This window comes from Chiloscyllium punctatum, chromosome 5, assembly GCF_047496795.1.
Source record: "Chiloscyllium punctatum isolate Juve2018m chromosome 5, sChiPun1.3, whole genome shotgun sequence".
NCBI lineage: Eukaryota > Metazoa > Chordata > Chondrichthyes > Orectolobiformes > Hemiscylliidae > Chiloscyllium > Chiloscyllium punctatum.
The window spans coordinates 63243941-63257025 of record NC_092743.1 but is presented as its reverse complement, the minus strand read 5'-3'; the positions used below and the strand labels follow the sequence as shown (position 1 = coordinate 63257025).

Genomic DNA, 13085 nt, shown 5'->3' with positions numbered 1-13085 from the left:
CTCAATGCTGTGACCAGTGGTATGTGAAAGCATACCAAATTCTGCCTTCACTATCCTATCTACCTGCGACTCAATTTCCAAGGAATTATGAACCTGAACTCCAAAGTCTGACTTCCACTGGTTTCGCAGGACTCTGCATCCTATTGTCTAAAACTTAGAGACAGATGTTGCACAGGAGTGAAGTTAGAAAACACTTCTATGGAAAGTTTGGCCATTTGTGGAAGAGAATTCCAAAGATGCCAGATAAATTGTTCATTTTAAATTTAGGATTGACAGATATTTGGTAAGCAGAGCTATTAGAAGGAGATTTTTAGAGCCAACCCGTCTAACCTTAATTTGATGCCCCCTAATCTTTGATTCCCCAATCCAATCCCTATTCATGTCTCTCACGATCTTATACACTCCTATAAGATTCCCCCTTCGGTCTCCTATGCTCTGAAGATGATGCAAATATTTCTGCAAGGGGACTTGCAATTTCCTCCCTTCCCACAATGTTCTGGGATACATTCGATCAGATCCGAGAGATGTACCCACCTCTACATTCTCTAACACCTCCCAAACGTCCTCCTCAATGTGAACTGTTTTTAAAACATCAAAGTTTATTTCTCTACATTCTCTAGACTCTCCACTGTAAAAACTGATGTGAAATATTCATTTAGTATTTCTTCTAACTCCTGGGTTCAACACAAAGACTACCGACTTGATCTTCAAGAGGTCCTACTTTCTCTCTCTCTAGTTACCCTCTTGTTCTTAATGTATTTGTTAGCATCTCTTCAGATTATCCTTAATCTTATCTGCTAATGCTATCTCATATCCCCGCTTTGACTTCCTGATTTCCTTCTTAAGAATGCCTGTACACTTTTTACATTGGTTATGAGAGTCAATTGAACCAAGTTGTCTGTATCTAAAATAAGATTCTCTTTTATTCTTGACTCAAACATCACAGAATTGCTGCAGCGTTGAAACAGGCAACTTGGCCCAAGAAGTCCACACCGATCCTTCGAAGAGTATCCCACCCAGACCCATTTCCCCTGACTAATGCACCTGACCTACACATCCATCAACACTGGGCAATTTAGCTTGGCCGATTCACCTAACATACACATCTTTGAAATGTGGGAGGAAACCAGAGCACCTAGAGGAAACCCACGCAGACATGAGGAAGAATTTGCAAACCCCCCACAGACAGGTGCCCGAGCCTGGAATCGAACCAGGGTTCCTAGCTTTGTGAGACAGCAGTGCTAACCCCTGAGCCACCATGCCACCCCTTTATTCATCCATTGTTCCTTTATCTTACCAGCCTTACCGTTCACTGTAACAGGAACAAAATGCTTCTGAACTCGTGTCATCACACTCTTGAATACCTCCCACTTATCAGACATCCTTTTATCTGCCACTGAACTTTTGCAAGTTTCTGTCTCACCATTAAAATTTGCCTTATTCAAATGAAAAACTTCCATTTTTATGGAAGGCTTATCCTGTTCCATAACAATTCTGAAACTAATAGGATTATAATGGTTAGACCCAAAGTGTTTACTTCAGTCACCTGCTGTGCCTTATTGCCGACAAGAAGGTCTAGTTTTACTCTTTCTGTAGTAGGAGCATCCTCATATTAATAAAGAAAATTTTCTTGAAGACATTTGACAAATTTTTCACCATTCCAAACCTTTAGCACTATGGTAGTCTCAATCCATGTTTGGAAAATTAAAATCCACCCCCACCCCCCCCCCCCTATTACGACTTTATTATGCTTACATATAGCTGAGAACTTATGTATTTGTTTCTCAATTTCTTTCTTACTGTCAGGGAGTCAATAGTATAATCCCATCAAAGTGATCTTTCCTTTCTTTGGAATTTTTACCCCATTATTTTCCCTGGACGGTTTTTCTGAACTATGTTCCCTAGTTATAGCAGTAATGTATTCCTTAAACAAAAATGCCACCCTCCCACCCCCTTTTGCCTCCTTTTTCTATCCTTCCCATAGCATCTAAATCCTATAATTTTAAGCTGCCAGCTTTGTCAGTGTCTCAAGCCAAGTCCCTGTAATAGCTATGATGTCCCAATCCCATGTTCTTAAATGTCCTGAGTTCATCAGTCTTACCTTGCATTGAAATGAATGCAGTTTCTTCAGAGTTACTACATGCTCTCTTTATATTTTAATTGATGTGCTGTCTTCGTTCAAAACCTTCTCTTGAATCCTTCCATTTACACTGTTACTTAGAATTCCTCCACTCTGCTTCTCAATCAGTGTAAAGTCTCTGTTAATGGGATAAGCAAATCTCCTTGCTAAGATATTGATCCCTTTCCTATTTAGAATTAGAATCCCTATAGTGTTGAAACAGGCCCTTCGGCCCAACAAGTCCACACCAGCTCTCTGAAGAGTAAACCACCAGACCCATTCCCCTACCCTATATTTGCACCTAACCTACACATCCCTGAACACTATGGGCAATTTAGCATGGCCAGTTCACCTAACCTGAACATCTTTGAATTGTGGGAGGAAACTGAGCACCCAGAGGAGACACTGGGAGAATGTGCAAACTCCACACGGACAGTCGCCCAAGCCTGGAATGGAACATGAATCCCTGGCACTGTAAGGCAGCAGTGCTAACCACTGAGCCACCATGCCACTGCATTATGAAAAATCATACCGAAAAATCACATTTCGGTAAGACCCATCTTTTTTAAACAGGTCTTTTCTATCCCAAAAGACATTCCAATTGTCCAAAACCTGAACAACTGGATAATCCACCAGCTCTTCACTTATCTCCTTTTGATGCTTCTCTCATTTGAGTTTGGCATTGGAACCAAACCAAAAATGACTACTTTTAAGGTTTTTATTTTTTAATCATCTTCCTAACCTCTTAAATTCACTCTATTGCTTTAATCTTTTCCCTAAAAATGTCATTCCAACTAATGTGTACAATAATTTCTGGCTTCTCAATCTTACCATTAATAATATGCTTGAAACATTTAGAGAGATCCTTGATCCTTATTCCTAGCACCAGGAAAGTAAACAAACTATTCGAAATTTATAGTCACTGCCAGAACCTCCCATCTATGCCCCTGATGCGAGAGTCTCTTATAACAATAAATCTATTAAATCTTGTTGGAGGTGATTTCCTCGAATTCCAGGAGCAGCAATTACTGTTTTATATACTGTTGCATTGTTTTGGAACTTTGGAAAAAATAAGTCAAAACAACAGCAGTTTAAAAGGGAGAAGAGCAGACAAAGGGAGCACATGGTGAGGTCAGTGCAGGAGAGAGAGAGAGAGAGAGAGAAAACCTGCACAGTTACTGCCTTTGCTGTTTGAATTTGTGTATCGCTGGACATCGGAGTGCATCTGGGAAAATTAACAAACAGTGAAATTCACAACTAATCTTGGAGGAACTGTTGGACGAAGTTCACAGCACAGAATCAGATAAGTTAATTGTTGTTTTAAGTCTGTCCAAGAGAGGCTGCAGTAGTGGGAACAGTGGATTCTTTCTTGATTATATGTTTTTGGAGCTAAGTCTCTTGATTAAACTTAAAATATAAGCCATAGCTATTAATTTAACCTGGGGCAGTGTTTGTAGAGGAATAAGACGGTGTTATTTTCTGGGTCTGTAGATTGTGAAGGAGTAAAAATGGCCTTTGCAGTGATATGTACTACTTGTCAGATGTGGGTGTTTAAAGAAAGTTTAAGGGTTACTGCGGATTATATCTGCCATAAATGCTGTTGGATGCAAATATTATCAAATCGAGTGAATCGGTTGGAGAGACAGATGGAAGCGATGAGGAATTTGCAACAGCAACAGTATGTGATGGATAGCAGTTATAGAAAGGGGGGAAAGTCTCAGATACAGTCACATAGATGGGTTAACTCCAGGAAGGGTGAGAGAGGTAGGCACCATAGGCAGGAGTCTTTTGTGGATATACCCATTTCAAACAGGTATGCTGTTTTGGAAAATGTAGGGGGTAATGGATTCTCAGGGGAACGTAGCACAAACAGCCAAGTTTCTGGTATTGAGACTGGCTCTAATGCAACGAGGGGTACGTCGGCTTCCAAGAGATCAATTGTGTTAGGGGATTCTGTAGTCAGAGGTACAGACAGACATTTCTGTGGCCAGCAGAGAAAAAGCAGAATGGTGTGTTGTTTCCCTGGTGCCAGGATCAAGGATGTCTCAGAGGGGGTGCAGAATGTTCTCACGGGGGAGAGGGGCCAGCAGGAGGTCATTGTCCACATAGGAACCAACGATATTAGAAGGGAAAAGGTTGAGACTCTGAAGGGAAATTACAGAGAGCTAGGCAGAAATTTAAAAAGGAGGTCCTCAAGGGTAGTAATATCTGGATTACTCCCAGTGCTACGAGCTAGTGAGGGCAGGAATAGGAGGATAGAGCAGATGAATGCATGGCTGAGGAGCTGGTGTATGGGAGAAGGATTCACATTTTTGGATCATTGGAATCTCTTTTGGGGTAGAAGTGACCTGTACAAGAAGGACGGATTGCACCTAAATTGGAAGGGGACTAATATACTGGCAGGCAAATTTGCTAGAAATGCTTGGGAGGATTTAAACTAGTAAGGTTGGGGGGCGGGGCGGGGGGAGATAGTGAGGAAAGAGATCGATCTGAGATGGGTACAGCTGAGAACAAAAGTGAGTCAAACAGTCAGGGCAGGCAGGGACAAGGTAGGAATAATAAATTAGACTGCATTTATTTCAATGCAAGGGGCCTAACAGGGAAGGCAGATGAACTCAGGGCATGGTTAGGAACATGGGACTGGGATATCATAGCAATGACGGAAACATGGCTCAGGGATGGACAGGACTGGCAGCTTAATGTTCCAGGATACAAATGCTACAAGAAGGATAGAAAGGGAGGCAAAAGAGGAGGGGAAGTGGCATTTTTGATAAGGGATAGCATTACAGCTGTGCTAAGGGAAGATATTCCCAGAAATACATCTAGGGAAGTTATTTGGGTGGAACTGAGAAATAAGAAAGGGATGGTTACCTTATTGGGATTGTATTATAGACTCCCCGAATAGTCAGAGGGAAATTGAGAAACAAACTTGTAAGAAGATCTCAGCTATCTGTAAGAATAATAGGGTGGTTATGGTAGGGGATTTTAATTTTCCAAACATCGGCTGGGACTGCCATAGTGTTAAAGGTTTAGATGGAGAGGAATTTCTTAAGTGTGTACAAGACAATTTTCTGATTCAGTATGTGGATGTACCTACTGGAAAAGGTGCAAAGCTTGACCTACTCTTGGGAAATAAAGCAGGGCAGGTGACTGAGGTGTCAGTGGGGGAGCACTTTGGGGCCAGCGACCATAATTCTATTCATTTTAAAATAGTGATGAAAAAAGATGGACCAGATCTAAAAGTTGAAGTTCTAAATTGGAGAAAGCCAATTTAGACGATATTAGGCAAGAACTTTCGAAAGCTGATTGGAGGCAGGTGTTCGCAGGTAAAGGGCCGGCTGGAAAATGGGATGCCTTCAGAAATGAGATAACGAGAATCCAGAAAAAGTATATTCCTGCCAGGGTGAAAGGGAAGGCTGGTAGGTATAGGGAATGCTGGATGACTAAAGAAATTGAGGGTTTGGTTAAGAAAAAGAAGGAAGCCTATGTCAGGTACAGACAGGATAGATCGAGTGAATCCTTAGAAGAGTATAAAGGCAGTAGGAGTATACTTAAGAGGGAAATCAAGAGGGCAAAACAGGGACATGAGATAGCTTTGGCAAATAGAATTAAGGAGAATCCAAAGGGGTTTTACAAATATATTAAGGACAAAAGGGTAACTAGGGAGAGAATAGGGCCCCTCAAAGATCAGCAAGGCGGCCTTTGTGTGGAGCCACAGAAAATGGGGGAGAGACTAAATGAATATTTTGCATCAGTATTGACTGTGGAAAAGGATATGGAAGATATAGACTGTAGGGAAATAGATGGTGACATCTTGCAAAATGTCCAAATTACAGAGGAGGAAGTGCTGGATGCCTTCAAACGGTTAAAAGTGGATAAATCCCCAGGACCTGATCAGGTGTACCCGAGACCTCTGTGGGAAGCTCGAGAAGTGATTGCTGGGCCTCCTACTGAAATATTTGTATCATCGATAGTCACAGGTGAGGTGCCGGAAGCATGGAGGTTGGCAAACGTGGTGCCACTGTTTAAGAAGGGTGGTAAAAACAAGCCAGTGAGCTATAGACCGGTGAGCCTGACATTGGTGGTGGGCAAGTTGTTGGAGGGAATCTTGAGGGATAGGATGTACATGTAGTTGGAAAGGCAAGGACTGTTTCGAGATAGTCAACATGACCTTCTGCGTGGGAAATCATGTCTCACAAACTTGATTGAGTTTTTTGAAGAAGCAACAAAGAAAATTGATGAGGGCACAGCAGTTGATGTGACCTATATGGACTTCAGTAAGGCGTTCAACAAGGTTCCCCAAGGGAGACTGATTAGCAAGGTTAGATCTCATGGAATACAGGGAGAACTAGCCATTTGGATACAGAACTGGCTCAAAGGTGGTGGTGGAGGGTCGTTTTTCAGACTCTAGGACTGTGATCAGTGGAGTGCCACCAGGATTGGTGCTGGGTCCTCTACCTTTTGTCATTTACATAAATGATTTGGATGTGAGCATAAGAGATACAGTTCGCAAGTTTGCAGATGACACCAAAATTGGAGGTGTAGCGGTCAGCGAAGAGGGCTACCTCAGATTACAACAGGATCTGGACCAGATGAGCCAATGGGCAGATGGAATTTAATTCAGATAAATGCGAGGTGCTGCATTTTGGGAAAGCAAATCTTGGTAGGACTTATACACTTAATGGTAAGGTCCTAAGGAGTGTTACTGAACAAAGAGACCTTGAAGTGCAGGTTCATAGCTCCTTGAAAGTGGAGTTGCAGGTAGATCGCATAGTGAAGAAGGCGCTTGGTATGCTTTCCTTTATTGGTCAGAGTATTGAGTACAGGAGTTGGGAGGTCATGTTGCAGCTGTACAGGACATTGGTTAGGCCACTGTTGGAATATTGCGTACAATTGTGGTCTCCTTCCTATCGGAAAGATGTTGTGAAACTTGAAAGGGTTCAGAAAAGATTTACAAGGATGTTGCCAGGGTTGGAGGATCTGAGCTACAGGGAGAGGCTGAACAGGCTGGGGCTGTTTTCCCTGGAGCGTCGGAGGCTGAGGAGTGACCTTTATAGAGGTTTACAAAATTATGAGGGACATGGATAGGATAAATAGACAAAGTGTTTTCCCTGGGGTGGGAACTAGAGGGCACAGGTTTAGGGTGAGAGGGGAAAGATATAAGAGAGACCAAAGGGGCAACTTTTGCATGCAGACCGTGGTACGTGTATGGAATGAGCTGCCAGAGGATGTGGTGAAGGCTGGTACAATTGCAACATTTGAGGTATTTGGATGGATATATGAATAGGAAGGGTTTGGAGGGATATGGGCCAGGCGCTGGCAGGTGGGACTAGATTGGGTTGGGATATCTGGTTGGCATGGACGGGTTGGACCGAAGGGTCTGTTTCCATGCTGTACATCTCTATGACTCTATACTGCCTAACATAAGAATCGTTCCAAGTGTCCAATGACTGGCCCTTCCATTTTCCTTGGAGAGAGTATCCCCTTCAACAGTTCTAAATACTGAATATCTATTTGATAGAGGAATAGCTAATGGAGACTTTTGAACCACCTTCTTATCTTTCCTGACAGTCACTCATCTATTTGACTGATCCTGCTGGGTAATAACTTTTCTAAATCTACTAGCCATCTCACCCTCTACCTTCTATATGGCCTTAATTATATTAAGCCAAAAAAAAAGTTTCAATAACACTTTGTATATAAAATAAACTACTTTTCATTGCCTACAGAAAATAATGTTAAAATGAGAAAAATCAAACATATAAAACTTAGTCAACCGCTTGGCTGATCAACTGAATGAAAACAAATCCTCTTCAATAAATTCCTTGAAGAAAACAAAACTCTTCTCTAGAACTGACCCATGTGTAGGACTCTCCGGAATGTAAACACAACTCCTTATTTTAAAAAACAAACTTCAGTTTTTCAAAAAAAATCCTTTGCAATGTTTAAAAAGAAACATTTTTAAACACGCAGACTTTTAAAATTTTTGAATTGAGAGTAAAAAATAACTCAGCCGTTCACTTTACAGCCTCAAAAGCTCATTTTTTAAAAAGTCTGTTTTTTAAAAAATGGTTTTGTTCTTTTTAATGTTTATAGAACAAAATGGAAAGAAGTATTTTAGTAGTAAACTATGGCCATAAAACTGTTTAAAAAAAATTCTTTAACCCTGCTATCCCAGGAGCAGCTGCAAGATCCATGTTGCTCGTCTGCAGTTCACAGATTCTGAATTACTTAATTTCTGTATTCTTGTTGTATCTGTACGAGTTTTGACTTGGAATGCTCAAGTAATCAGTTTTTCTGCAGTGGTATACCTGTTCCTTTGTTCAATCTGCCACTTTCCCACACTACTTTCTTGTTATTTTGTGGGTGCCTTCTGGCCAGGAATATTACTTGTCTGTTCTTGCAGTTTTTTAAAGCCTCTACACTGGTTAAGTTTTGTTTTGGTAATAGTCTTTGTCCTACACTCTCACCGAATTCCTGTTTTTAAATTCTTCGCTCTGCAGTTGATTCTGGTGAGTTGATTTACACAACTCTGTTCAAACTCCACTTGACCAGTGAAAATGACAGTTCCCTCTTGGTGTAAAGCTTTAACTGTCTAAATGCTGTCGCTTTGGTAAATTTATGGTGACATGAAAAAATTGCTGGTTAACTAGGTTTAAAATAAAACTGAAATGAAAACAAAGTGCTGGAGAAATGTGGGTCTGGCGGCATCCTATTCAAGTCTAATAGGACTGTTCTTCAGAACAGCTTCTGAAGAGTCACATTAGACTCAGTAGTAAATCTCTTAATTTCTTTTAGATGCTGAAGACCTTCTAAGTTTCGCCAACAATTTGTTTTGATTTCATATCTCCAGCAACTGCAGCACTTATCATTTTAAAAAAAAAAGCATTATAATAAAAGCAATGACAAAATGCATGGAGTTAAGGTCCCGCTGTATGATATAAAATAGAATGTTAACCTGATTTTTGTTTTAAAAATTGATCAATGTTTCTGAAAATAATCAACCAAAAGTTGAAATCCTCGAAGCTACAGGGAAAAAAAACCTACGTTGTAATATAATTAATTATTTGTTCCTCCTCCTCCTCCTCAGGTAGCCGCAGGGGAATGCAATGAAGATACTGAAGTATACAACATCACTTTGAGTACAGGTGATGAACTTACTCTAATGGGACAAGCTGAAATTCTTTATGCCAAAACATCAAAAGAAAAGTCCAGATTTAATAATATCTTTAAGAAAATTGGAAAATTGAACGCTATTGGCAGATTTGGAAGAGGAAAGATGCCTTGCCTTATTTGCATGAATCACCGGACCAATGAAAGCATTAGCCTTCCTTTCCAGTGTAAAGGCCGATTCAGCACACGTAGTCCCCTTGAGATACAAATGCAAGATGGTGAACACACTATTCGCACCATTGTTGAAAAGACCAGGCTACCAGTAAATGTTACTGTGCCATCTGCACCTCCACGAAATCCTTACGATCTGCACCTCATTCGAGAGGGTCATCGCTATAAGTTTGTTAATATTCAAACCAAGACTGTTGTGGTGTGCTGTGTACTTCGCAACAACAAAATGATTCCCATGCACTTTCCACTTCATTTAGTTGTGCCAAAGTTTACCTTAGCTGAAGGTCTTCTTAAGGGAGCAATGTGGTATGAGAACGCAGTACAACATTCATTCAAGGTTTGTCAAGAGCAGTTCGATATTGAAGAGTATTCACGAGCTGTTCGGGATGTAAAAATTGACTGGAATGAAGATTGCAAAAGTCCAAAGAAGACGAGGTGTACTGGGCACAGTCACATGCCTAACTCTCTCAGCTATGCCCGTGAAGAATTGACACAGTCTTTTCATCGACTTTCCGTATGTGTTTATGGAAATAATTTGCATGGAAATAGTGAAGTAAATCTGCATGGTTGCAAAGATCCAAATAATGAGTGGACTCTCTTCTCTCATGAAACCGTCCTATCTCAAGATTCTGGAGACAGTGGGAGTGATTATTTGCTACCTGAAGTGACTGAAGAATCTGCTGGAGTCCAATCATGGTCAGAACTTCCCTATGAAGAGCTATGGTTAGATCAAGGAACTGGGAAACTGAGTGGACAAGATCTTTTCTGTTTGGGCGAGAGATTGAAATCTGATCAGAGGGGCTCTAGCCACTCTAAATGCCCAGCTTCTTCTGTCCTTTCTTCTCCAAGTCCTTTGTCTTCAATCAAACCATCGTCTGACACTTGTCTACCTCCACCTCCAGTGCCTCCAAAGTCTGAAGCTGTAAGTTCTGATTTTAGACTGACTGCACAATATTTAGCAAACTTCGTTCTGAACCAGTTTTAGAAAGTGGTAACAGTGTTTGTGCTCTTGGGAATTCAAAACTAATAATATTATTTATATAATATTTATTATATAAATAAACTAATAAATAAATATTCATTCTTTTACTACTATGATTTGCAAAATATGGATTTTCCTGCAGTGTTCCCAGACCTGATTTTCTGGTTCCACTCATTTGATTTTATATAGAAGTACTTCATAGTATGTGGCTGGTGAATGAAGTGTTTTTAAAATCTAGCAGATATTAAACATCTTTTTTTCCCTAAACTTGGAAATTAAGATTTAAGAATTTAGTATTCTGTTTAAGTTAAGATTATTTTTCATTCACAGTTACATCACAGCATTGCTGCAGAATCAAATCAAAGTGGAATAATCCCTGATCAATATTTAGTCTTTAGGGGGTCAGCTAGCTCAGTTGGTTGGATGGCTGGTATTTGCGATGCAGAGTGATGCTAACCGCATGGGTTCAATTCCTGCACTGGCTGAGGTTACCTTGAAGGACTCTCCTTCTCAACCCCTCTCTTCTCCCTTCACCTGAGGTACAGCAGCTTAATTTTCCAGGATACAAATGCTACACGAAGGACAGAAGGGGAGGCAAGAGAGATGGGGAAGTGGCGTTTTTGATAAGGGATAGCATTACAGCTGTATCCCGGGAGGATATTCCCGGAAATACATCCAGGGAAGTTATTTGGGTGGAACTGAGAAATAAGAAAGGGATTATCACCTAATTGGGATTGTATTATAGACCCACTAATAATCAGAGGGAAGTTGAGAAACAAATTTGTAAGGAGATCTCAGTTATCTGTGAAAATAATAGGGTGGTTATGGTAGGGGATTTTAACTTTCTAAACATAGACTGGGACTGCCACGGTGTTAAGGGTTTAGATGGAGAGGAATTTAAGTGTGTACAAGAAAATTTTCTGATTCAGTATGTGGATGTACCTATTAGAGAAGGTGCAAAACTTGACCTACTCTTGGGAAATAAGGCAGGGCAGGTGACTGAGGTGTCAGTGGGGGAGCACTGGGGCCAGTGACCATAATTCTATTAGTTTTAAAATAGTGATGGAAAAGGATAGACCAGATCTGAAAGTTGAAGTTCTAAATTGGAGAAAGGCCAATTTTGATGGTATTAGGCAAGAACTTTCAAAAACTGATTGGGGGCAAATGTTCGCAAGTAAAGGGACGGCTGGAAAATGGGAAGCCTTCAGAAATGAGATAATGAGAATCCAGAGACAGTATGTTCCTGTTAGGGTGAAAGGAAAGGCTGGGAGGGCATGCTGGATGACTAAAGAAATTGACAGTTAAGAAAAAGAAGGAAGCAAATGTCAGGTATAGACAGTTTAGATCAAGTGAATCCTTAGAGTATAAGTATAGGAGTATACTTAAGAGGGAAATCAGGAGGGCAAAAATGGGACATGAGATAACTTTGGCAAATAGAATTAAGGAGAATCCAAAGGGATTTTACAAATATATTAAGGACAAAATGGTAACTAGGGAGAGAATAAGGCCCCTCAAATCAGCAAGGCGGCTTTTATGTGGAACTGCAGGAGATAGGGGAGATACTAAACAAGTATTTTGCATCAGTATTTACAAGGAGAAGGACATGGCAGGTATAGAATGTAGGAAAATAAATTACAGAGGAGGAAGTGCTGGGTGTCTTGAAACACATAAAAGTGGATAAATCCCCAGGACCTGATCAGGTGGGAAGATAGAGAAGTGAATGCTGAGCCTCTTACTAAAATATTTGTATCATTGGTAGTTACAGTGAGATGCTGGAAGACTGGAGGTTGGCTAACGTGATGCCACTGTTTAAGAAAGGTGGTAAGGACAAGCCAGGGAATTATGAACCAGTGAGCCTGACCTCAGTGGTGGACATGTTGTTGGAGGGAATCCTGAGGGACAGGATGTACATGTATTTGGAAAGGCAATGACTGATTAGGGACAGTCGACATGGCTTTGTGTGTGGGAAATCATGTCTCTCAAACTTGATTGAGTTTTTTGAATAAGTAACAAAGGATTGATAAGGGTAGAGTGGAAGATGTGATCTATGTGGACTTTAGTAAGGCATTCGACCAAGGTTCCCCATGGGAGACTGATTAGCAAGATTCGATCTCATGGAATACAGGGAGAACGAGCCATTTGGATACAGAACTGGCTCAAAGGTAGGAGACAGGGTGGTGGGGGAGGGTTGTTTTTCAGACTGGAGGCCTGTGACCAGTGGAGTGCCACAAGGATCGGTGCTGGGTCCACTACTTTTCGTCATTTATATAAATGATTTGGATGTGAGCATAAGAGTAAGTTTGCAGATGACACCAAAATTGGAGATGTAGTGGATAGCGAAGAAAGTTACCTCAGATTACAGGGGGATCTTGATCAGATGGACCAATGTGCTGAAAAGTGGCAGATAAAGTTTAATTTAGATAAATGCGAGGTGCTGCATTTTGGGAAAGCAAATCCTAGCAGGACTTACACACTAAATGGTAAGGTCCTACAGGGTGTTGCTGAACAAAGAATCTTGCACATTCTCCCCGTGTCTGCGTGGGTTTCCTCTGGGTGCTCCGGTTTCCTCCCACAGTTCAAAGATGTGCAGGTCAGGTGAATTGCCCATGCTAAATTGCTCACAGCGATAGATGCATCAGT

General features: G+C 41.0%; 1 protein-coding gene across 4 annotated transcripts in view; it reads left to right on the top strand.

Moving 5' to 3' along the window:
- The window catches only part of garem (GRB2 associated, regulator of MAPK1), a 141213-nt gene that overhangs the window by 106643 nt on the left and 21485 nt on the right, over positions 1-13085 (top strand). For all 4 annotated transcript variants that reach the window (XM_072570439.1, XM_072570437.1, XM_072570438.1 and 1 more), the window contains one exon: positions 9210-10385. In XM_072570439.1, the coding sequence (XP_072426540.1) occupies positions 9285-10385 (1101 nt within the window). In that variant the 5' untranslated portion in view covers positions 9210-9284. The remainder of the gene's footprint in view (positions 1-9209; positions 10386-13085) is intronic.